The sequence below is a fragment of the Argiope bruennichi genome, chromosome 2 (genome assembly GCF_947563725.1).
Source record: "Argiope bruennichi chromosome 2, qqArgBrue1.1, whole genome shotgun sequence".
NCBI classification, from domain to species: Eukaryota; Metazoa; Arthropoda; class Arachnida; order Araneae; family Araneidae; genus Argiope; species Argiope bruennichi.
Genome location: NC_079152.1, coordinates 100,766,581 through 100,793,461, shown reverse-complemented (window position 1 = coordinate 100,793,461; position 26,881 = coordinate 100,766,581). Strand labels below are relative to the sequence as shown.

The following is a 26,881-nucleotide window of genomic DNA, read 5'->3' as shown; positions in this document are numbered from 1 at the left end:
AACTAGGGCCAAGAATATGACTTTGCTACTTACGCATCACTCATTTGCTTGCACAACCCCTTTTTACAGAAGGGCACATTCACACATCTCACAGATAGAACAACCATGCCCTAACTGGGACTCGAACCCGAGACGCCCAGATCACGAGGAAGAGGCGCTACCCCTATGCCAAGACGCCGGCTTAGAATTGTACATCATGCAAGTCACGGAAACAATGTCAGCCTAAAAACGCTATCGTGTTAGTAAAAGCAAAAGTAAAAATCTTTGATTAGGAATTAATGGCCAAAAAAGGCAAATTTTTAATGTAAATTTAATATTAGAAATGTATTTGAGTGAAATAGTGGATGAAACAATAAAATTTCTATTTAATTACAACAAAGAGTAGCATTATTACAAATTTAGTTTAAAATTAATTTATACAAATTAAAGAAAATATAGAACTGAAATGAAATTGTGATCACAGAAAGGTTTATTCTCTTTTAGCATTACATTTTGTATACTGTCTTTCGAAGATAATGCGATTTGAACTTTAAGTAAGACGATTAAAAAATTATATTTTAAAAGAATTTAATTAAAAATTTGAAAAACTCTTTTTTATTGCACACTTACTACCCAAAAAGTTAAATTTTGTGCATCGCGAATTACATTATACTTGATTTAAATGGTACTTTAAATATCTGAATTTATGAGTAGATAACTATAATCTCTGCTTCATTAACATTTATTTTAATACGATAGTTACAGCAAGAATTTTCTACAATTACAAATTTGTAGTTTGGACATTAAAGTGTACCTGACGTTTTAAAAAAATACTACTTAAATCTGATTTCTCAATAAATATCTATTATATTTAAAAAATGAACTCGAATCATTATTTTCAGATTAGCCAAGCAGGAAAAATAGACGAGAAATATTATATCCACAAATCGAAGAATCCTTTATCGAGCGCGCCAGATGTCAAGAAAATTGTTCTTGCAAGAGCCTCTTTTTCAGAAATCGAACTAGATGTCGAAGAAGATGGTTCTTTTATTGAATGGGAATTCGAAACGAAGACCAGAGATATCGGCTTCGGTCTTTTCTACAAGGAAATTGTAGATGGCGAAGAGAAAATAACAGAACTGGTACCTTTACTGAGAATTAACACAGAAGATTACTCTGAAACTGGGGTATACAAATGTGAAAAAGCCGGAACATGTGAGTATTATTTCTCTTATGTATTTAATTAAGTTATTCATTTTTTAAACTAAATAATTATATGTGCACATATGAGCGATATATAAACTGCAAACTTGTGGAGTTTTCTGTACGCTCTACAAATGTGGTATGGTTACCCAATGGGTTCAAATACTCTCTCGTCTAGGATGTATTTGAATTTTGTAGCGTCTTCTGGTCAATGGTCATTCCTGAAGGATTATTCTTTCAATGGGAGACAAAATCCATAGAATCATCAATGAATTTCTGGAATGGGTGTGCTGGTGTGGATAACTTTGCTTTGCTCTGATGACTCCCCAGATCGCCTGATTTAATGCAATGTGATATCATTTTATGAGTATATATTTGGATCTTCTTTATGTATCCCCTCTACCAAGAACGTTAGAATTCAGAGAAGAGTTAATACAGCAGTGATGACAATAATGGGATGACGTTACAAACTGTGTTGAACGAGTTCAGCTGTCATAATGGCTTACATAGAACATTAGTAAAACATCTACTAAATTTCACAAGTTTGAGTTCGTTTTTATACATTACTTATATTTGTAAGTTACATTTTTTGAATATATAGGGTTTTGAGAATGAGTAAATTTTTATAATAGTTCTACATTAACAAAAAGTCGAAAATCCCGGATAGTTCACTTCCCCCTTTCTTATTTATTAATACAGAATGTTTTTTTATTAAATTTTGTAGAAAAGCAAAGCGAATCGAGTATGAGTTTTGAACTTCTTCCCATTTATCAACTGGATCAAAAATCTAAAAGAGTTGAACAATTTCAGTATCAAAATCACATATTATATTTCACTAATATATTTGAGGCTTTGAAGAAATAATTTTCATTTGCACATGGGCATATAAAAAAATAACATACATCATTAAATTCTGGTGCGTTTTTGAAATACCGCATTCTCTTATTTATGAATATATAAGCAAATAGCATTTTGATAGATTTGATCCGAAATATGGTATAAATCTATAATTAAAATGTTCAAATCATTTGTCTACTTTCATCCCTTTAATTCGTTGTATGATATTACGGAAGAAGAGGGAAGCTTTAATGAACAGATTTTACCCAATATAAATCAAAAGTTTTGATGTGTAGTCCAACTTTGATTCGCCCTGAGCTTTGAATTTTTGCGATCAGAAAGAAGCAGGCTAAGTTCAAAAATATTTTTTTACAGGCTCAAGGAGACCTTAAATGGGAGGATTAACCAAAATCTGCAAACTGAAAATGTACACGCTTATAATACATTCCCTTTTTAACTGCCCTTTATTCCGTGTTGTTATGTCGCAAACTGTTTCATCGCTCACAATATCCATTGTAAATCCAAATGTCCATTCAAATCTATATTGTAGCAAAAATACACAAAAATCTGAGTAATTTTTCTCTATGCAAATTGAAAACATTTGCTGTTAGTAAATTGTTTTGAAATTCACTCACCTTGCAACTATTTATGACGCAGGTTTGAATATTGCAAAAATTGGGGGGGGGATTACATGCTTTTTTCAAGTTTGTGCCATGTTTCAATTATTGAACTTTTGTGCAATGTTACAAATTGAATATTTTGAAACTTCCATTTGAATTTATTATATGTGAAATAAAAGTCACACTGCATTTTCTTTACTTCTTTTCATTTTTTTTCTTAAAATGTTGAAAAAATTGACAAATGTTGACAAATCTAGAATCTTCTAATCTTACAACCGTTCTTTAAAACAGTGAAATAATCTTCCCAAAACTTTTTCGCGTACTCTTTAATAAAAGTGTTATTCCCCGATTCAAAATTGTGGATCCAAAGATTTGCATAATATTGGCTAACAATAGTTTCGAAATATTAATCATTGGCGTGAATTTATCCTTTTTGCTGAACCTATCTTGTGATCCTTGGCGATTAATCCCTAGCATTTAGCAATAAATGCACGAAAATGGAATTTCTGTTTTAGAAGAGTTGTCTCAGACACACTGAACTAAAACTTGAAGCAAAATTACAATTCTAATGTCAAATTCACATACCAGATTTCATAATTGTAAGTCATTACATTATTTTTAATTCATCGAATGGCTTGTGAAAGTACAAACCAACAGAAAAATCAATTCCTGCACGGATTTGGCTCCAAATTTGAAAGATATCTATGATTTAGATGTTAAAATCGCTTTGATATTTGTATTTCAGATGTTAAAACCGTTTTTAAAATTTATCTATCCATTTCTCTTCCTTTTGTGGTTATCAAGTTATATAATATTCAGAAACCCAGTCAGACAAACTTCCACTGAATGATTTCTCTCAAAATTTAATAGAAATCTACGAATTTAGTTTCGAGTTTAAATACCGAATTTCATCCGTCTAGTTCAAAGAGTTTTTAAGTTATCTTTATCACAGAGACAAATAGACGGAAGGATGAACAGACAGACAAATGAAATGCCAAAAATGTATTTTTTTTTTAAAAAAAAGGAATTTTAAAAAGTAGAGAATCGTCCAAATCTAGAGTCCGAATTTTTGACGATTATAATGATTTATCCATTACTTGATGTACGAGAAAGTAAAAATGAATCGATAATTTATTATTATTTTTTTTTTTACTTTCAGATATAGTTCTGTTTGACAACTCATATAGTTGGATCAGATCGAAGGAAGTCTACTATCGAGTAAAAGTTGTGAGTCCCAAACAACTTGCAGTTGAAATGCAGAACTGAAAACTTTGTCAAGAATCAGCAATTAAACAACATTTATGGTTCAAGGAACTTTTATTTTTTCATGTTTTGAAATGTTTTTATGTTTTTTTTTTAAAATGTTTTCTGCTCTACTAAAATTGCCAATGTAGTTCACAAAGTGTTTTAATAAAATGTTGCTTTTTTTAAATTATTTTTTCTGTCATAATTCTTTTTATCGTTTCTCCTCATAATTTTACATTTTCTAAAAATTCATTTTAGAAAACTTACAGCGTTTCACTTTTTATTTTGAATAGTAATAATCGACTATTTGGACAGTCTGTTATTACATGAAAAGGGATTTTAAAATAACTGTAAATATTATGTTGCTTGCATTGGAATAATACTGGACGCTGTTGAAAAATCATATGACTCTATCGAGATAACGCAGCAATCAATGCCACCAACAAATTTTTTGGTAGCATTTACAATGGTGTGATATCGATTCGACTGCATGGTTCTCCTATTCCAAAAAGAATCGAATCTGGTGAAATTCGAAACATAGTGCCTTTTTTAGAAACTACGAAGAGAGAGATTTAGTTTTTCTTTTACCGTATAATTTCAATGAATGATACAAGACTGGTTAAAAAGTTTCATATACAGTTGCTTTGAAAAGGAGAAAATACAAAACCTTTTCCAACATTCCAATCAGGAAACAGCAATTGTTGACGGTATCATTTGCTTAGAATTATTGCAATATGATAAATATTTTAATTTTCCTATGAAAGTTCACACAAAAAGCAGTGAAACTCTTTTAAGGCATTTCAATAGGATTCGCATAAAAAAATAACAAAAAAAAACAATAGTAATACTTATTTCATGCTTTCCTGAATTTATGCCCAAACTGTAATTTTATATTAAAAAAATACACTTCTCAGAGCTCTGGAATGAAATTTTTTGTTCTACAAAATTTTTGTTCTATTTCTCTAAACTTAATAAACTATTTTAGATTTATACAAAGAGAAAACATTTTTTTTTTATTTTCAGTTCAGATCAACTATTATTATTCAAAAGATTAAAATCTATATAAAACATTGTGTCTGGAAGTTGACAATTAAAATCAACATCAATTATATTGTAATTAACGAATGCTTGGATCTTCCAAAAAAAAGTCTGTTAATCATGAATGCATTATTCACTAGTAAAATTTGTTGACCTCATATCTACCATTCTATTCCCGCAGAAGGTTAATGCGGCAGTTATAGCAAAAACAGTGAAAGGATGCAATTTGTATAAAGAAAATATTGTTTAAACTAAAAAAAATGACATTAACAAAATAGTTCAATTAACTGTCACTAATTATCTCTCATCTCAAAAAAGATAAAGCTCATTTTAATTAATAGTGCCTTAACTTTGTAATAATCATGTTTTCTGGTTTGGAATTTTCATCTACATATTCTTTGAATTTTGCATTTTTATATTTCTTAAATATCTTCAAATATATTTTTCATACCTAAATTAATGGAATTTTAAAGTTAAATTTAAATTCAATACAAATGCAAAGTAAAGAAGCATTTAAATACCAGTGGGTGCATACCATTTTTAAGGTAATATTTTTAAAGTAAAGAAAAAAAATGAAATTCATCTGCCATTAGCATCGGTAAGTGACACCAGGGAATATTACATTTTTTTTTTACTTCTAATAATCATTAGATATAAATTTTTATATTTTAAAAATCATTAGTCATTCATAACACTATGCCTTCGTGGTTGCCCTCTTAGGCAAAAAGACGTCCGTGCATCTATTTTTATGCTACACTCTCCAGGAACTTTGTTATTAAATTTCTTAATCCAAACCTTTTTTAACATCTGAAATAAAAAAAAAAATTAATATATTTCACGTGCTCAAATAAGAGTTTTGAAATTGAACAATTTAACAAATCCAAAACTGACGTAAAAGAAGAATTTAATAAAGGAAAAAAAGAATTGTAATATTTTATAAGATTTTTTTTTCAATAAGTGCAAGAAAAACTTGTTCAAATATTCAAATGAAATTATTTCTAATTTCAGTTTATTATTATGTTATACAAGGAAACGAAGAAAAGATACAACAGATCATGAAACGTTAGAATATCTCGTTAAACGAAATTATCGATATCAATCGGAAAATAATTTCCTCATAATATCCTTACCCAGATATTCTATTGTCTTATGATTATCAAGACTCATAATTTCTTAGTCCACGATAGCCGACTCATTTCAACAATAGGAAGGAAAAGCAGAAACATATATGCATATAAAAAAATAAAATATATTTTGCTCTTTCATCAGCGAGTAAGCAACATTACTAAATCTTATCCTCAACTGACAGGTAAATAAGTAAGTTTCACAAATTTGTAAATTTATATTTGTTTTTCAGTTTATTTTACTATTCTTTACAATGACTGAGTAGAATTTAAGTATCTATTTCCACTAATACTTTGTTTTTATGAGCTATGAATTCAAATTACTAAGAAAAATTTATTGTTTTTGGAAGATTTTTAACTCTCATTATTTTATCTATCTGCATAATCCTGAAGCATAGAATATCCATCCATTATCATCCGCAGATATTCGCGACTATGTAAACTTATCATTTGGTGATAACTTAATATCGCTGATTTGATAAATACCTTCACTATAATATTATTCTTCAGCAGGTGATAATGGCCAATCATTAATTATTTTCAGTTGTCACACGCTTATATCCGTGTTATGTTACAAATAAATTAATAATTCCCATTTTAATAAAAATTTCTTAAATATGAAAAAAATATTAATGATTTACGCATTGCTTATCTTCCTTATTTCATATTAATGTTTCATGTACGATATTGTACATTTGATCGGTCTTTAGAATCTTTATATTATCATATAATAATATTGAATAATGTTAAGGAGCTTAAAATATTTTTAAAATTTATATACTATAATAAATTAAGTGTAAAAATAATTTAGATTATATAAAATAATAACTTGGGAATATCTGCCTTTTGTTTGTTTATATATTATTTATATATTTTTTTCATATTAGTAAGTTAATTTTCCTTTTATTGATTATTTTAATGTAAATTTGATTTTGATAGAAAATTTCTGATTCCTAGATGCCTTCTACAATCTTCTCTAAAAAAACTTATATCGAATGCAGTGTTATATTAAATTACACAAAATAATAATTTGGCGACAGTTGTATTTTAATTGGTTCTTATATTGGCAAATTAATTTTCCTTTTATTTATATTTTTTTTCCCGTCAGTTTGATTTTGATGGCGAAATTCTAATTGCTGAATTCTTTCTATAGTTTTGCTTAAAAATGAAACAGAAAAATAAAATAAATAAATAAATTCTCTATTTCATAGTTATTGTTTTTTAAAAATGTATTTGGATATTTTTGATGGCAAACAATGTGAACAAATGTCAATCAGTAAAATTTGTTGACAAATGTATCTTGTCCTTTAACAAATTTAAAATTATTTTACCAAATATAAAAACAATCATGAGTTAATGCATATAAAATATGACTTGCAGCATCGATGGACAAAGTCCTGTAAAATTTGTTATATTAGAATTATGCATACCATGCAGCTAGTTAAAATAATTATTTCACGGGAATTCTTTGCATAGTTCTGAATCTCTAAAGCGCATGATTTTGCTAGTCAACAAAAATTTTTATTTTCGTTTAAGTAAAACAAACTGTACAAAAAACTGATTAAAAATTATATTTCATTTTCAAATTACCTCAAAAATATTTTTAATAATAAAACAAAATACATATACCCTTGATAATAATTTCTGTATGTAATGTAGAATTGTTTTAAAAAAATGACTCATTTTCAAATGATTTCCTTTGATGAAAGTCATGATCCTGAAACATAATTTAAAATGTTGGACCAAGTATTATAGATAATTATCATAAACCGTATTTTTTCTAGATTATATAAATGTCAAAATACAAGGAAATCATAATTAGACTTACAATTTTCGTGAGGCTAATTCATTTTTTGTAGGGTTAAGGAATGGGAGTTTGGGGCATTTCAATATTTAAACAGTTAAAGGAGTTCAAACAAATTTAAGAATCCAGGTAAAGCTACGAAAACAAATGGAATGAATTGAAAAAAAATTGAAATATATTCAATTTTTTAAACAATTTAGAATGTAATTAAGGGAAACTAAGGCTTTCATAATTTGAGACTACAATAATTGTTCTTTGTGAAAGATCACATTTCACAAACAACACTTATTGTAGTAGAAAAATTTGAAATATAAACACGTAAGTTATTTCTAACTAGCCACCTTTGGCGACCAGCCGGTTCGCCAATCTTAATGTTCGTTTAAATTTTATTAATTAAATAGGTTGAACCGGAGTTTAACCCCCTTCTTCGCTAAGTTGCGATAACGCGCCAAAGCTGGCAATCTTTATTATGCACTATAACTGAACATCTGCTCCTTTGCTTTTGAACATTTTGCAAGGCCGTTGTTGGCGATTTTTAAAAATTGCGCCAAGAAGGGTGTTAAACTCCGGTCGTATCATTAAATATTTTACGCAATTCCAACTTTAATAGATTCTTCAGCAAAATATTTTAAAACTTCAAATTTTGATAGTCATATAATTCACTCATAATATTATAAATGCCTTCAGTCGTAGCGTGATATGTATCTCTCTAATTTTCTGTTACCCTCGTAGAATTTATGCTTTAAATTAAAGTGTAAATGATTAATCTGCAATTAATATAATAATATTTTTTACTAAAACTAAGCATTTTTTTAATAATATGATTACTGATAATAGAGTCACTGAGCGTTTAAACTTTATGGGCACTAAAGAATATCTTTCTTAATTTATGTAATATCTCAAGAATTTGTCAACAAAATTTTCTCAGATTCATCATGAACAGATCGATTCATTAACAATGTTTAATTTTAAATGCATCAAACACTAAGAAAATAAAATGAATCGTTTAAAATAATCGGTCGAAAACAGGTTTAAAAAAACTACTTAAAAAACGATGTACTTAAAACTATAAGCATATACAAAAAAATATATAACTAACATAAAAACAATTTAATTAAAAAAGCATGCAACTAACCTAAAAATAATTTAGGTTAATAAAAACTACTTAAAAAAAGATGTACTTAAAACTATAAGCATATACAAAAAATGTATATAACTAACATAAATACAATTTAATTACAAAAGCATGCAACTAACCTAAAAATAATTTAAATCATTGAAAACTGGTTTAAAAAAACTACTTAAAAAACGATGTACTTAAAACTATAAGCATATACAAAAAATATATAACTAACATAAATACAATTTACTTACAAAAGCATGCAACTAACCTAAAAATAATTTAAAACATCCGTTGATAATGGTGGTCATGGCAACAATTAGAACACAGTGCGCATGCGTGAATTTTCTTAACCAGTTACGGTAACGCAAATGCATGAATTTTTCTACGCCAGTTGGGGTAACGCTATGCAGATTATACATTTTTAATTTCCTTTATTCTGTATTATTTTAATTCAAAAATACTTCAGAATGAATCTGAAACATGGATTAATTAACAATGTTTAATTTTAAAAGCATAAAACATTAAGAAAATAAACAGAATCGTTTGAAATAATCAGCTGGAAAATATTAACCCTAGCCTCATTACTGTTGGAAGAAAAAAACACTGAAGGCTTACTCATTTGGCGGTGGGGAAAATGGAAGATTTTTTTGGCGGGAAAATTAGTTTTTAATTAATAATTAAAATTCTAATTAAAATTTCAAAAAAGGGACCCCAGGTGCACATTCCCGACCTCTAAGGTATACATGTACCAAATTTGGTAGCTGTATGTCAAATGACTTGGCCTGTAGAGCGCCAACACACACACACACACACACATTGAGCTTTATTATAAGTATATAGATGGAGCCTTCATTTATTTGGAAATTTTTCCAAGATAGAAAGGAAAATCTTTATACTCATTTCTGTTAGCTTTTTTTGGATTCTATATTATATCTTAAAAGCACAAAATAGATTAAAAAATATTAATACAAAACCCAATAATCATTATCTATTAATAATTGTCTTTTATAAATTATAAATACTCATTTCATTCAGAATAAATGATAACTAACTTTCATTTTAATATAATTATTATTAAGAACAAATAAGTTTCAACTTGGGACATTCGGCCATTCTCTCGTAAATAATATGAAAAGAAACATATATTGACATAGAATTTGCTTCAATGTCTTGATGATATCCTGCCAGTTTTGTCTGTCAATGAGGATAGGAATTCATTTGTAAACGGAATTCGTATAAATGCACTTAGAACGTATTAATATTTTCCTATTACAAATGCATACATAATGATCAAAAAAATATTTAAAACAATTGCTTTAGCCATTCTTAAGTTTACTTTTATCAGAAAGGAGATTAGCCGGAAGATGAGATTGTCCTTTCTACTCAATCCCCTTTTACCTCAAGATATGCAAGGACATTGAAATAAAGCGAGGAAATTAATTTCATACAAAGTAACAATAAAATTATCTAATGACCTTTCTGATATACAATGATTCCTTCTGGTAATATGTATTTGTTATTTATGTAAGAAATTCCTTCTGGTAATATGTACTTGTTATTTAAGTAGGAAATTCCTTCTGGTAATATGTACTTGTTATTTAAGTAGGAAATGTACTTGATATGTAAATTCTTGATGTTTAAGCAGAAAATTCAAGAAGAGAAGCTTAAACATCAAGAATTTTTAATGTTGTTCTACACAAGGAGTTTTGGAAAAAAGATATTAGCTAGAATGTCATTCCTTTGATTGTTTTATATGCTTAGACAATATCGGAAGTGCTTGTGTTTAATTTCCTGTTTCATAGTAAAGAAAAGAAAGCCGAACATATTTTTTGAATCCCTTCACTGTTGAATCCAAAATTTGATATACTGTAGAATCAATTTTATATATAAGATTTCTAATTTTTTGTGGGCTTTTGTGTTTCTATGTTTGCAAGCACACAGGAAGATAAACAAATAGAGAGTGTACTCTTTGATGGATTCGATCCAAAGTTAGATAGTGGTCAACAATCTCAGTGTATACTAATACTATTATATTGTTACAAAATTTTTTTCTTCTATTACAAATACCGTCAATTAATTGTAATTACTTAGCGCATTTATTTGCTGTAGTTCAGCAGCTTTCTTGCTGTCTAATCCTCCAGTTTCTCTACGTGTCGGCGACTCCGACTCCTCTCACACCACTTGTGACGATACACACGACGACTCGGACGATCCACACAACAACAACTTAGTAGCTTCTGAGTGCCCGTCTTTTATAGTTCCGGGAGGCGGGGCTAGAATCTTCTGACCAATCAGGGCGTACCTGGCTGCATCTCGGTTGTTAGTGGATGGATCTTGAAAGTTCTCGAACTTTCCGGTACTATCCATTTAGTCGCCAAACTCGTCAAATTTATCGCCAAGCCGCCAAATGCTCGCCAAGTCTGTCGCCAAGCTCTAAGTTCATTGATCTCAGCACGTACAAGACCGATCGTACAACGGTCTTTCATACGATGACTCTATTCGTGCCGGGTAGCAATATTATAGGTTTGTAACAATATACTATTCAATAATTCAATACTCATTCATCAACATTCACTCAAAAATTGTAGATAATCTCATTCGCATATGCAGTAATCGACTAATTAATTAATAAAGAGTCAATCCTTTGAGAAGTTTAATCTAAGATTTGATCTATAATAATAAGAAGAAGAACCATATATCCAATTTCATAAATCTATAGTTTTCGTTGTTGAATTATTGTGCTTGCATGCATGTTGTGAGACAAAGGCAACAGAAAGACAAAAATCTGCCATTTTGATACAAAGTATAGATACCAAATTTCATTCTTCTGGGAATTTGCAATTTTTAGTTATCTTATTTACAAACAAATAGACAGATTTCCCTACAAACATAATCCTAAAAAAGGAGTTTTGACATGACATACCATCAAAATCCTAAAGTTGAGTCATTTGACGATTGTATTATATACTTCGTACTTTGTACGTCTTTGGCTTATGGTTAAAAATTGCTGAAAATTCCATTTTCAGTCCTGTACAAAATACAAATTATAATTTAGAAAATTTTGCAAAGGGTGAGATAGATGGGAAGCTAAGATGTGAAGGCAAAAACTGTATGGATTTGGAGAGAAGATGTCACCCTCCAAACTCCAACAACTTTCGCAAAATAACTAAACACCTATGTGATCTAGCTTTATCCTGATGAAAGGTTGCCCATAAGATTGGTTACTATTGGACTTTTTAAATCGATAACTTCAAATTATTCCATTGAAAATAATACACAGGTTTAACACAGAAGTTATTTTACCCAGAATTAACTTAAGAATGGCAGCAATTACTGCCACACACTTTGGTGTTTATATATATCGTAAAGTGACCATGGGCTACAAGTTCTGATTGGTAACAGTGTCATAATGGTGACTCCATTATGACATTTCGATCTTGAAAATTGTACCACATACGGAGGAAATGACAACCACAAAATTGCAGAATTTCTTTTATTTAGTATAAAAGGGCGTTTTGACAGAAATGATGCTAAAAAATTTGCTAAACGCACATTTTCTTGGTCTTAATTCTCAACGCTTTTATTCCAGAAAAGCGTTCGGAAATAAAATGTAACAATTTGTTATCAACAGATAATTTTATTTTTGAAACCTGAAATGCTTTCTATCAACTACACTGCACAACTTTCATCATTTTTTGATTTCTTGCTGCACATTTTATCGCAGATCATGCGACACACTGGAATAAGCATCATAAATGCGCCATTTACTGTCTTGCAGCGAATGCGGAGAAGTCATTTGAATTTACTGCATAAGATATACTTTCAGAGAAATCATCGGATAGACTATTATTGTTTAGAAATTGGCCCTTTCTCCTGTTGTAAGTTTTTAAGTCACAGGTTCGGGAAATCGCGTCTAAACTAATGTGCATTTTACACGTTTTATTCTTAGAATTATTGCTTTCATGGTTTCGTGCTAAACCAAGAGCGTTCTACAGTTTAGCAGTTGATCTTTTCCCCATATCTCGCATCGTTGTCGAATGAGGACTGTTTGCTCGATTCGTCAACAGGTGGCGCTGTAGCAGATTTCACGCATGTTCATCTTACTATACTTAGATATCAATTTTGTGGCAATAGCTGTCAACGTTCTCAAACTAATGTGAAGTAGAAGGACTTAGTGGTGACAGCCTATATAAATGAACTAATTATTTCATAATGAAGCAACAAATATTAATGATAATTATATAACAACCTGTAAAACCCATTAGGGACAAGGAATAACTTTTTGCGAATGAATATTGGCCTTTTAAATGATTAATAGCACATAGTCCGATTCCTCCAGAACTGCTTTCTTTTGACTTTATAATAAACGAATTTATTTGTCTTTACCTTTGTCGCTTGTTTAGAAACCGATTCGTTCTTATTGTTTCTAACCAGTAATCCACAAGAGGAAATATTAAAATTTTAAAGTTTTTCTTAATTTGTGTAGTAATTAAACATCAAGACGACTACCAAAACCACATTGCCTAGGATGCTCACAAATGGCAAAATGTGACCCGAGACTCTCTCTTACCTATGACTCTCTGTTTATAATAATAAATAAGTTGATTATTTATGATCAGCATATTAATATGACCAACACCTATATTGAATGGCCTACCGGGGTGCTGCAACTCTTAAATAAGAAAAATCTCATAAATATTTCTCGAGTTTCCAAAAACATTCTTGAATTTATAGAAGTAAAAAAGCATTAAAAAGCGAAAGAGGACTTTTTGTTCCTCATAATTGCACTAACTAAAAATCAACAAAATTAAACCAATGTCCATGAAAAACATACACAAATGATAAAGAACGACAGACATTTCAGAAAAAATTTGATTTCAGAGCAATTCGGTTCTCTATATATTGAAAACCAGAAACAACTTTCATAACAATCCAATTTTCACAATTGTTCTCAAATTCATTTAATGGATATATAATAACAAACTATGAGTTGATTTATGAAAAGAAAATCAGCAAAAATTCTTTTATTCCTCTGATAAAAATTCAATGATTTTAATAAGCCTCATAAATTAAAGGAACTGAATATATTTTATATCTTTCAGGAAATTGAAATTAAGTAGTATTCAGAAAAAAATTTCTAAAGAGCATTTAAAACCAAAAAAAAAAAAAAATTAGAAATAATTAATAAATAATTTAGATGTGGTTAATGTTCTTTTACTTTGTTTATATAAAACTTTGTTTATATGAACTTCACTTTGCTTTTATACTTCCTAGGAAAGACAATGTTGAAATTAAAATAGAAAAATTCGCACACTGTTCATATTAAGTGATATAGCTGCAATTCTTTGAACGATTTTTTTCGAATTCGGGCTTAATTCTTTGACATTTTTCCTTTTTAATAAAACTTCCATTTTTTTAAATTTTATTCATTTGTTTCTTATTTGTCTATTTTATTTTACAATCAAATAGTAGTAAAAAACTCGTATATTAAAAAATTGAGGTTGTTAACTTTTCTGTGATACCCGTTTCCACAGTTAATTTTATACGTTAAAATTAACTGTGTACTCTTGTTAAAAAATTTTTAAAATATCATTTAATTTGCTTTATAATCTTTTCAGTCTAGCTTTTTTTTTCTTTATAAAAAAGCGTAAAAAATAATTATAAATTATATTCCTTGTAAAAAAAGCGTAAAATATATTACAGCTTAAAAATAATTTTGAAAAACGTTTTCATTTTTTTAAATGATGTCATTTATATTGTAGATGATCAATTAGTAATCTACGATTTACTTATATATGAAATAAGAAAACTTTTATTTATAATTTCAAAGAAAATATAAACAATATTATAAAAAATGACAACGAAAAACAACATTTAAAAAAAAAATTCTTTAACTTAATACTTATACCTGAGAATTTCCTTTTCTTGCAAACTTAGTCTCATTTCCTTTTCATGAGATAAATTTTCAATATAATAAAATCCAAATAAAATTATCGTGCTTTCTAACTTGGTCACGTGAGACAGCGAAAGTTAAAATTGATTAGAGTCACGAGGCGAACAACGCACGTTGATATTCATATGCAACGCAATTACAATCTAAACTGAAACTACCCTCCATCAAAAATCACGAGATGCACAGAAAATGGACAGACTTCCTACTCTCTTAAATGGCCAATTAAATCATTGAAAGTTGAATTCCACTTCGAAATAGATTCAGTAAAGTTTGCCTAGTTCAGATTTAAAAGAAAAATTAAATAAATGTAGATTCCGTTGAACGAAGTTTCATTCATTATTTCTCAACCACCTTTGGCGACCAGTTGCCTCATCTAGATTAATGGTTGATTGCAGTTAAAGGATTTAGGGATAAGTTGAAATAAATAGTTCCTTCAGCAAATTATTTTTAACGATACCAAAAATTGAAATAGTGCTAGGTACCTTCTAGATAAAGCCAAGGCATTTGGCAAGATCGCATGGATATTACATATTATCTCACTGTATCTGGAAGATCGAGTTCCGCACGGCAGATTTTTTCCCTTCTTTTTCTTTTTTGTTAAATTGTGTGTATGCATGTGTGTGTTTTGAGAAAATATTTAGATACGAATCACTTACTGATTAAATATGAACTGGTCGTTTCAATAAAAAAATCATGAATGCACTTAGTTTAAAGTATTATTAAGTAAAGTAAAGTAAAGAAACAATTTGTTATATTACAGTATTTTTTGACAGTTCATCTATCATTGCTTATATTTGTGAACTAACACTCAGTTTTATCATGGTGAAATCGGGTCCGAGATGGCGCTGTATGACATTGTCACCATGAGAGCAGATAGAAAAAGGCTCTAGTATTTAGTTATAAAAAAAATGTGTGTGTATGTGTGTGTAAAATGCTTTTTCTTTTCGGAGAAGACATTAATGTAGATAAAATTAACAAGAAATATATTAAATACAAATACGTAAACGAAAAATAAAGCAAAATCCGGGACACGAACCCATGACATGTAACACAAGCCTCTTTCATGCTGTTTTGATCTCTATACTGTACTTCTTATACTTCGAAATCTAATGTACTTATTTTAATAGTTATTTAAAAATTAAATTTGTGGGTAATATGTATGCGTTTTTTACAGGAAAGACACCTACATAGATAAACTTAAAAAGCAAACCCCTACCTAAATATACAATTTGATCCAAATGGTTAGAACCGTTTCCGATATACACGAAATAAATATAGATATGCAATAATTCGCGCGTGTAAAATTATAAGATCTAACAGCGCAACATCAAAATAATTGCCCTGAGGGTCATATTCTGATCGTCTAAAGTATATATGTGCCAAATTTGATAATTATATGTCAAACGGTATGGCCTTTAAAGGATCGTCAGACACTTCTCTTATTACTAGAATTAGCAGAGAAAACATTCCTCTCTTATTACTAGCATTAGCAGAGAAAACTAGAAATTTCATTTTCTGACAAAGAATCAAATAACATGAAATTGAATATTGGAATAAACAATGTAAACGGCTTTAATTTCATAGGAACAAGGAAAAATATCGTGGCAACTTATATATATATATATATATATATATATATATATATATATATATATATATATATATATATATTAATTTTGCAACAAATAAATTTAAATTTATATCATTAAAACAGTAAATATTTTCGTTTTTTCTGGATGTTGTAATAATAATTTTTATGTCATTATGCATTTGTATTTTCTGCAGTTATAACTAAAAATGCCAAAATTTTATTTAATATTTAATTAATTTAAACTCTAATCAAAAAATCTTTAGAACCATTCCGAAGTAAACATTTCCGTATTTTAAAGTATATAAATACCACAGTAAGGTAAAAAGCTTACAGTGACATAGGTTGAAAGTAAAAAATTAGATACTATTATTAACATGAGAAATATGCCTTGCCATAGGAATAATTAGAATATTTTTTGTAACATTTCTGTGCTTTTTGTCGAATCATATGACATCGATTGAACATTTCGCTAAAAAGAGTGGTAGCTCTAATATCAGTTTAGCGTGCATATTTATGCAAATCCTCACAATAGAACGAAATTTCATCATTTTCTGTTATCAAAGTGACCTCGGATTATCAAGAATACGCTTGAGAAAGAATTCTTAATACGATCCATTATAGGTTACCTTCATGGAAGAGTTTTTTTAGGAGAAACGTTTTTCGCAATTATGTTAGCTGTAATCTTCTGCTATATTCTGCAACTGACGCAGTTTGTTATATTTTGCATCTGTATCTCATATTCTATTGTATTCCGTACCTTCTGTCGTCAAAGTCACATTGAAGAATTAAGGAAGCCCTTTATGAAGCGATCTTAATAAGATCCATTGCTTTTATGAAGACTTTCAGGAAAAATTGCCTTTTGTTTTTGTATCTGGCTTTAAGGAATATTTTCAACATTCAATCACATCGGAGCAAGCAATTCATGATTAAAGAAAACACGTAGGCCTACTTGTTAGAGAATAAGGCCCGTCTTTCACCAATTTCACCAATTTATATTCCTGATTTAGACTTCGCTAAATCTTAATCCACTCGGCTGCTGACGTGCTCAAAATAAAATAAAAAATTTTAAAATATTCTATTGGGCTCAAAACGCAATTATTGTCCAAAATGTCAGATTTCTAGTACATGATGAAATAAATGAAAAAATTATAAAATAGCCTTCTTATAAACACGGAATATGTGGAAGCAGAATAAAACAGTTTTAAAAGTAATTGGTTACAAAGCTCCATCGGGTTATATTCTTACTTTCTCGTATACGAAGAATAAAGTATTGTAAGAGGAAGTATGTAACTCCAGATTTTGATGACTCTCCATGTTTCAGACCTTCCTAAGTTCTAAAACATAAAACATGTTTTTCAAAAACAAAAATAATGCAAAACCCGTTTTGAACTAGATTGATGAAATTTGGTACATGATTTTTACTCCAAATTTGTACGTTTTTATCAAGTTCTGGGCAAATTCCATTCACAACAAAATCTGGTATACTGTTCGAATCTAAATGAACTTGGTAACTGCAAATCACTAAGCGCTGGAAAGATAAAATTTGACACACAAGTTAAACATTCAAAATGTAGATATCAAATTTTGAATAAATCCAACAAACGCTTGACCGTCAATTGGTCTGTTCTTTCGCACACATGTAAACACATAGCACATTAATTCATAAATTCAACGATTAAATCAATGGAATTCGGTATTGGTTTTGTCTCAAACTTTGTTATCAATCGTGTGTGTGTGTGTGTAATGATATTTTGAAATCTAATTTAAATCCTAATAAATTTCCTAATTTTTATCGTAATTTTGCCCAAATTAACTTCACTCTAAATGTTCTCTTATTTCCTGATCCATTTTCCACTTTTATTTGATTATCTTTATCACGCGCTCTAGAAAACTGATGATATCAGCATTTTCACACTCTGAGTCAAGGGATAAAAATCCCTAATGCTTACAACATTCTTTTAAAAATACCTAAGATTCACTTGCCTAAATCAGCTGACATATTTCATGGTGATCAAAACAAATAAAATGTGTTTCAGGGAGACTAACCTCACTGGTTGAAAATTGTTGCACCTTGTTAACTTCTGAGGACGGGAAAAGCAAGTATATTGCATTAGTTACGATGCTGAATCATTCATTTTTAGAAGTAACCGACTTTTTTATAATAGGCCCTAGGGGGTTACACCTCCTGTTTGCACCGTTCACCAACTCCCAAGAATCAAATTGTGATTCTTTTGGGATCATTACATAATCCTTGCTAGCATCGCTCTCCATATACTTAAGCATTTCTGCTAATAATAATAACTATAAATACACTTATGAATAAATGTAAATTTAAGTTATTTCAAATTGCATGAAATGCTAATACGAATTTTACATCAATTATTAAAAATCAAATCATCAGTTTGTAAAATTCAAATTTGCTGGTGACAAAAATGTTAAGAATTAATATTTATTGTCATGATTTTTTGTCATGCAGGGATTGATGGCAACATTTTGTACGGATACAGGAAATGGGCACAAATGGCTTTTAAGGTATCAATAAAAAAAAATTGTCACGATTACATTTAGCGAAAAATCCCCCAAAAATAATTCAACTTTCAATAATAATCAGTAAATCAATTTTCAGCCTAACCTTTATATTTTTTTCTTGCTTTAATAAAATGTATTTCATCGAAATTTGTCGAAATAATGTTAATAACATTAAAATAATTGCCGAAAAGGACGAGTATGAATAAGATTAATTTAGTCAACCAGTTTTGATGAATGCATCTCTTCACAAATAGATATCATACTGTTTTAAATACTCCGAAGTGGCGAAATTAATTGGTAATCAAAATTGACGGTGCTCCTATAGTTCAACAACTTTGTTGTATAAACTAAAACGTATACGCCTCTACTTAGTTCATGCCGACTTGAATTTTTTATGAATGAGTTTTAACATCTTCATTTATTCCAACTTCCAGTTTTCTACGTTTTTAATATATAATCAAAACTGATTGATTTGAACACATTTTTTTCGCACTATCTAACTCCGAGAAAATAGCGCTTCCGCTAAGGCGAGTATATAATAAATCCAAACGAGTCATCTATTATTAAATGGCGATTATAAAACTCAACCTGAATTTGCACGCACATAATCCTTTTATATATATAGATTTTAATATAGGTTAACGTGTCAAACAGTATTTTATCTTAGAATAATGTAATAATAATTATAATTGGAATTTTGCATTTCAGTCAACTCTCTTACGTATCTTTAATCTGTTTTTACTGATATTAGAACGTCATTTACCGGACGTGCTGGCCGGAAGCGAATACTAGGAAATGCATATACCCGTTGCTTTGATGTCCTTCTAATGAAATATTTACGATATCAACATGGGTTGAAATTTCTTGGATTTCTTTCTTCATGATTATATGTTTGAAGTATGCACCTTTTCTTTCATATGCTATGTTGTTATTAATAGTATAAATTTTTATTTATCCATTCTAAGTTTTAATTCAAAGTAATAGATGTTGAATCTTGCATATTGAATTATCTCTTTTCAAATTGCTTTTGTTTTGTTTTTTTACACTTGGCCAAACTCTTCCGTAATTTCGTTTTTACTAGATTTTTTATGTAAATTTTTTATGGAAATATATGTTGAACAACGAAAAAAATGAGCAGATTCTCTGAGACAGCTTCTCTGTGACGTTAAAAGAAGATAAAAATTTAAAAGTCATTTTTCTACAAGCGATAAGAATTATGCACTTAAAGGAGCAATTTCATCTAGAGCAAATTTTTATGCTGATATTAAACAATAAACTGTTGATTGTAAAAATCGATTTTCCAGAATTTTATTGATAAATGTTTTCATTTAATAAATATATATAGACTGCATCGCTTTACCTTGAATTCTTATATATTTTTGTGAATGTTAAGTACGAGTGTGTTTATTATTTACATCAGTTTAATCTTTATAATGGCTATAGTTATTATATAAAATATCTTAATATTTAAAGACATTACATAAAATAATTATATTTCAATATTTATAGTAATTTTGTACCAAAATATTTATTCAGTACATCTATGTAAAGTGGAGAAATTTTTAGCAGATTAATTTCGCTTGTTGAAAGTTTTTGATAATGGAAAAAAATATAATTAGATAAAATGACCTATCTAGTACTAACAATAAATTTTCTTTCGTTTCCTATTAATCATATTGAGACATTTCACGTATTTAAATCATGAAATGTGCTAAATATTATTATATAATTTTCATAATATTTTGAATTAATTTAAAGTGAATGTTACCAGTAATTTTATTTTACACTTTTTCCTTATTATTAATTTATAGTGCTGATTAATTGGATTTGCTTTTTTAATTTATTTTGCTGATCACTGAGCTGAGTTTGTAGCTGTCTTTGCTGTCTGTGGTCATATACATATCAAAAACAAGCAAACTGAAGGTTCTCATGACCATTAAGCAAATTTAATAAGCCGTCTATTCCATTAGCTGTAGACAAAAATATGCTTTTAAAGCTCTTTTATATAGTTATGGATACAATGTCTCATATGACTCGGATAGTTTCCTCTTCTAAAATTGCAGCATTGTGTTTTCCTCATAGATTAAACTACTGTAAGATCGACAGTTTGTAATAAAAGCTCAAATATAACGTGATCGTTTTTCACATTACAGCTGCGTTTGTTGGTTTTTATGGTATTTTTAACTTAAGCGTAAGTATAATTTTCAAGAGAAAAACGCGCAATTTTTGGTAAATAGTTTTTTTGTGAATGATCAAGTTTGAAAATCATATGACTTCGCATTGCATTTATAATTTTTTGCCTTTAATGGACGCATATTTATCAGACTGTCCTTCAGCAATCATTCTTGTTATGCTAATATGAGTTTGTGAAATCGGTTCTTACATAATATCGCGATTTTCCTTTATTTAATTCCCTATTCATTCATATTCTTTCCAAGAAGATAATTGTTTTCTTCACAAGAATGGATTCTGTCTAAACCGTCAGTAAGTAGAAGATTTTCAGTCTAGGGGATATGTTTAGTCCACTTTTATTTTTAAGATATTTTTTTGTGTTTACATTTGACAACTGCGCTGCATTGTATGGCATCTATGTTACAAATCTCTTCAAATAGTAAATAACTGTTCAAATACTTGTCGTGTCTGGTTTTAGCATTTCAGAACGGACACAGCAACACAAAGGATTAAAGTTTGCATATTTTAGATATTTTAAAGGTCGGGAAATTTACTTAATGTAATTTCTTTTAATTTTATACATTTGAATAAAATCAAACAAAATGTTGTCATTTTTTTAAGGTTTTTCATCCATTATTCTTGGAAAAGCAATTCCACAAAACTCCTTTTCCTATTACATTCTAAAATTTAGAAAATTTCATGCCTATAAAGCAAAATATCATTTTTTGTACATATGTACAATATATGAATTTTTAGATTTGTTTGGAATTATTATTTCCAGAAATAACATTTTGCTACAAATAATAATAATAAATAAATAAATAAAACTTAACTAGCCAATTCTTTTTTGAAATATTTGTACGCATTATTTTTTTAATTCTTTTACATATACGAAAATTGCGCTTGTTTATTTTTTATGCAGATATCAAAGCACTTTTACAAATGAATAACTTTAATTTCTCTTTGCATACTGTATTATTGAATTGAAACTTTTCTAGTACTGTTTCCCATTTTGAATTGTTAAAGATTTATTTGTATATATTTGTCATTTTGCTTTCTTTATAATTATAAATTTTTCAAAGACCTTAATTCAATGTTACTGAGTTTTTAATATTTCGTTACAAAGTCCAATAATTTTTTGCTAAAAGTACCATTTATATTCTGTATTATATCAAAAATGATACATTGTTGATTTGTACAATTATTTTCATTTCCTTTTTGATTAATTTTAATAACATTTCATAAATCAATTAAGAAATAATTAATTTTAGTATCTAGCATTTGAATTTATTTTATGTAAGTTGTGCATTTAAATTAATAGTTAACCAAATAGAATCTTATTTAAAAAAATACAAGATGCTATCATAAAAATTCACTACTTTTCAAATAAATTCACTAATTTATTTAGGTTGTTGTAGCTTATAAACCTGCTTTACACTTTATTGTATTCAATTTTTCTCTATATTCTTCTATTTTAAAATCATCTATCAGCGTTACTAATTTTTTTTGTGTCATTTGCTAGAATTTTTATTTAAGAAAACTCGTGTCATATTTATTTTTTAAATATCTTGAAAAAATCGTTCTAATTTATTTCCGTTATGACGTCCTATTCTATATTTTGCTTATTTAATTTTTCAGAAGTGATTGTATTTTATGAATGCATACATTAATTTAGAAGTGAATTCATTTTTTCTTATTATCAATATAATTTATCATTAAACGTAAATAATATAATAGAAAATATTATTATTATTATATATTTATTATTATTTTATTTGTGTAAATTGAGAAAGCAGTTAAAGTATGTAAAGTAAAGTATTTAATAACTTTACAAAATTTATAAAAACAAATTATTTTCACTATATTTCTTTTAAAATGTTTTTTAAGTATTACACTTTTTCTTATAGGAAAAAAAAGGTTCTTTGCTATCTGATCCATAAATTATTTGCATTCATAGTCGATTGATTAAACAATTATTTTCGTAGCGAAAAATGATATCAGAAGAAGACTATACGGTTGAGGAGAAAGAAGCGATTGAAAAGGTAAGCAATCAAGAAATCAAAAGAAAAAAAAATGCCTTATATTTATACTTCGAAAAATGTTTAAATAATATACTTAACAGTCTTTAAACCTATTTATTTGCCTTTAATTGCCTTAATTGTTATGAGTCTTAGAGACACTCTATTGTTTGTTGAAATACAATATGTCGCAAATAGATTGAAACGCAGTTTAATTCTTAAATTCTTCTCTTTGACTCCTCAAAATAAATTTAGTCAATTAGGAAGCTTTAATATTTTATGCAGCAAAATCATTACAAAAAAATCGAATACTCGTACCTTTAAAATTGAATGAGTTATACTTAACTGAAAATTGAACGCCTGTATAGGGACCATATGTTAAAATAGAAATAATTTTTTTTTACATATAAAAATATAAAATGTATAATATTTACATTCTAACAAATCTTGCATTTTCTTTCTTTTAACCATAATTTTGTCGTTTCAAATATTTATGTTAAAATATTTTTTTTTAATATAGTATAGTGAAATGGAGAGATTTCTTTTTCAATTTGCTTATTTATTCTCAGAATTATTTCTTTTCAGTACAAGTCAACCAAACTTTTTTTGTATGTGATAATTTTGATCTAAAATAAAATTGTTTATCAATTTTACCAATATCAATTTGTATACGGCCCCTATTTTCTCCGAAGAAATAGCGTTTTAAGTGATGCGAAAAACGGCATATGTCAGTTATTTTTCTGTATCATAATTCATCTTAAATACAGTTATGTTATTTTTTTAATGATATTGTTGGATGGAAATAAGATAATTAGAAAAATCTTTCTAATTAAAGGAATTTCTATAGAAGGGGAGATTAAAAATTTTAAATGTGCAACTTTTTGAAAATTAAAGGGGAAAAAATTATGATTGTAGTCTTATTCTGTACCTTGTTTTGAACAATTTTGCAATTTACATCGACCATTTATCTCTAATGGATAAAGAATTAAACAACGTTTCAATCTTTTTGGGATAACCTGTATATATAGGTAGATGTTTTTTTTAAATTTGTAATTAAAATTAGGAAATATCTTAAAATTATTTAAAATCTTGTGAATTATTTTTTAAACAAATGTATTATTAAAAAGGGCTAAATAAATTAAATTATTTAAACTCCTAAAAATTCTAAAAAAAAAATAAAAATGGTACTAAAATATTACATATTAAAAAATAACTTATTTAAAATATTATTAACAATTTCACTGAGCTTGAATAATTGATCCACCTTTCATTGGGAGTAAAGAGCTCAATGACTTTTAATGACTTGTTTATCGAATTCAATGACTATATGCTCATAGTATTCATTTCAATCTCAAGTTTAGTTTAGTTATATTAACGGCCCGTTGTAAAGCAACACTAGGGCTATTTTGGGACGGACCTCGTAATTTTGAATCTTGGTCAGACGACGAGGACGGCACCTGAGCTGGCACGCCCCTTCTCCACACCACACCACATCATACCAGCATTTCAATCTCAAAGAAAACACAAATGATACAAATTTACAAGTTGGAACTTTTTTTAAAATTATTCAGTTTTCTACGGACCCCTTGTATGTAACTCTAATAATAGTAATACGGAATGAATATTTGTATGGTAATGTATTAACTTGTTATTCAAAATTATTACATTGTATTTGATAAAGCTGCTTTACAACATATTGCTTCGTGTTTGCAACATTTTATGGTAAACAATAAACTACATAAAAGCCACTGAGCTTCATTTCATTTTTTTTTCAGCTAAGAGAGAAAATACCAAAGGACCAAGAAAGAGATTTATACGATGACACTTACAGGCTTTATTTGTTTCTCAAAGGTACTGCAGCGTTTTTCATTATTTAAAAAATTTAATACTATATAATGAAAACTTCCCGACTTAAAGCAGATTTGTTAGTTTTTGAAAAGAAAATAATACTAGAAAAAGGGAAATATTAGTGTAATTCTAAAATTCAAAAAATCTTCAAGAAAATTTTAAGAAAAGCAAAATCAAGTGAATTTATTTGCACTCCAGAAAAACTTTAAATAATTTCTTAATTCCTTTACATTACTTCTGGTTCTCGCTTTAGAAAATTTTTTTTTAAAACCAAGTTTTTTAAAAACTTGTTCAATAAAAAAATTAATGCACAGACCAATCACATCTTATTCAAATTGTTTTTTGCTTTCGTCTTTTATTTCTTAAAAATTAATTTCACTTTATTCAAAATAGAAAAAAAAGTATATATTAGAAATTAAATCCCTTTTATGAGCCATAAAAAAAGAGAAACTATGAAACCATTTTTTAAAATATTTCAATAACCAGTATCATGAGACTTCAAACACTTCACTCGAATAAAATATTCAAAGGCAAAGTGTCATATTTAATATTTCAATCCTGTTAAAATCATAAAAACCGAAAACTCTTTTTTCATACTTTTGAAGTTTTTATAGTAATTTTAGATCTTATTCTTTACAGAAAAATGGAATTACATTTCCATAAATCCACAAGATTAATCATTTTTGTCATATTTTTTCCAAATTTCTAAAATAGAATTTAAGTAAATTATTTTAAATACCTCCTGATGGGTTATTATCATCTAAGCTATTAATACATTGGCATCAATCGCATTATTACACATTTCTAAAATGTTTTCAAATCATACAAAAAGAAAATGATAATATTAAATGTCCATTAATATTTGGAAAGAGAATTAAACTTTAAAAAATAAGAAATCTATCCACTGAAAAATATAGATATGAAATTCTATAGTATAGATGCATGTACATGTAAATATGCATTTCAACTTGCGTTTTGCAGTCACCAAAGTTTGGTGTAGTTTTGGTTTTATTAAAGTTTAAAAAAATCAATTCATTCATAATTAAGAGACAGGAAAACAAACATAAACTATTTCGAAATTTGAATATGATTCATTAAAGTTGTTAAACGATTCCAAAATAATTTAAGATGATATTTTCTTTCAATAAATTTTAAAGCAAAAGCTGAAAATAAATTATACTAGTTTCTAAACGAAAATGCTAAAACTAAATGTTTAAACTTGTACAAATTGAGATGAGAATTTTTAAAATCGAAAGCAAATAGGTTATTTACAATATTTTATGTCACTTTAATCCAATTTTAAGAACGATGCTTAAATGGTAATTTATCTGCATATGCCAAAATAAATTAATCTTCATCTTGTCATCTCTCAATTAATTCTTATGTGTATAGTAATTTAGTACATTTTCGATCAGATCCAGATTTTTATCGAATTTTGAACGAAATCCATTCAGAAACAGTCAGACTATCTGAATAAAAGTGGGCACGAAGATTAAAAAAGTGAAGGAACTAGATTTATTTGGGGCATAGATGTAGTATTTAAAATGCAGACCCGCTTCAAATTTTGAGCCCAATTGTTACAATTGTTGAACGTCCGTTGGTCTGTATTTTTGTATTCATATATATGAAGTATTTCATAAACGTAACAAGAGGGTAAATGAAATTATGTTCACAATCTTCAGATCTAAATTATAGAATTTTATCAAATTTTGAAACAAATTTGTCAAAGAATTAACCGTATACCGATCTGTACTTCCACAATCAAACACAATTACTCAAAAGTGTAATAAGTAAAAG

At 28.0% G+C, this 26,881-nt stretch overlaps 2 protein-coding genes across 7 annotated transcripts in view; both read left to right on the top strand.

Moving 5' to 3' along the window:
- Positions 1-4,071, top strand: part of LOC129989317 (SEC14-like protein 2) — a 38,109-nt gene extending 34,038 nt beyond the window's left edge. For all 3 annotated transcript variants that reach the window (XM_056097772.1, XM_056097779.1, XM_056097787.1), the window contains exons 12-13: positions 882-1,194; positions 3,799-4,071. In XM_056097772.1, coding sequence (XP_055953747.1) covers positions 882-1,194; positions 3,799-3,905 — 420 coding nt within the window. In that variant the 3' untranslated portion in view covers positions 3,906-4,071. The remainder of the gene's footprint in view (positions 1-881; positions 1,195-3,798) is intronic.
- Positions 4,072-6,148: 2,077 nt separating this feature from the next.
- Positions 6,149-26,881, top strand: part of LOC129962107 (SEC14-like protein 2) — a 48,091-nt gene continuing 27,358 nt past the window's right edge. Inside the window, exons 1-3 of one of the 4 annotated variants that reach the window (XM_056075837.1) lie at positions 6,149-6,239; positions 23,126-23,260; positions 25,012-25,087. In XM_056075837.1, the coding sequence (XP_055931812.1) occupies positions 23,210-23,260; positions 25,012-25,087 (127 nt within the window). In that variant the 5' untranslated portion in view covers positions 6,149-6,239; positions 23,126-23,209. Of the gene's footprint in view, positions 6,240-19,805; positions 19,944-21,396; positions 21,531-21,610; positions 21,759-23,125; positions 23,261-25,011; positions 25,088-26,881 lie in introns of those variants that run through there. The other 3 variants (XM_056075835.1, XM_056075834.1, XM_056075836.1) reach the window with 3 other exon arrangements.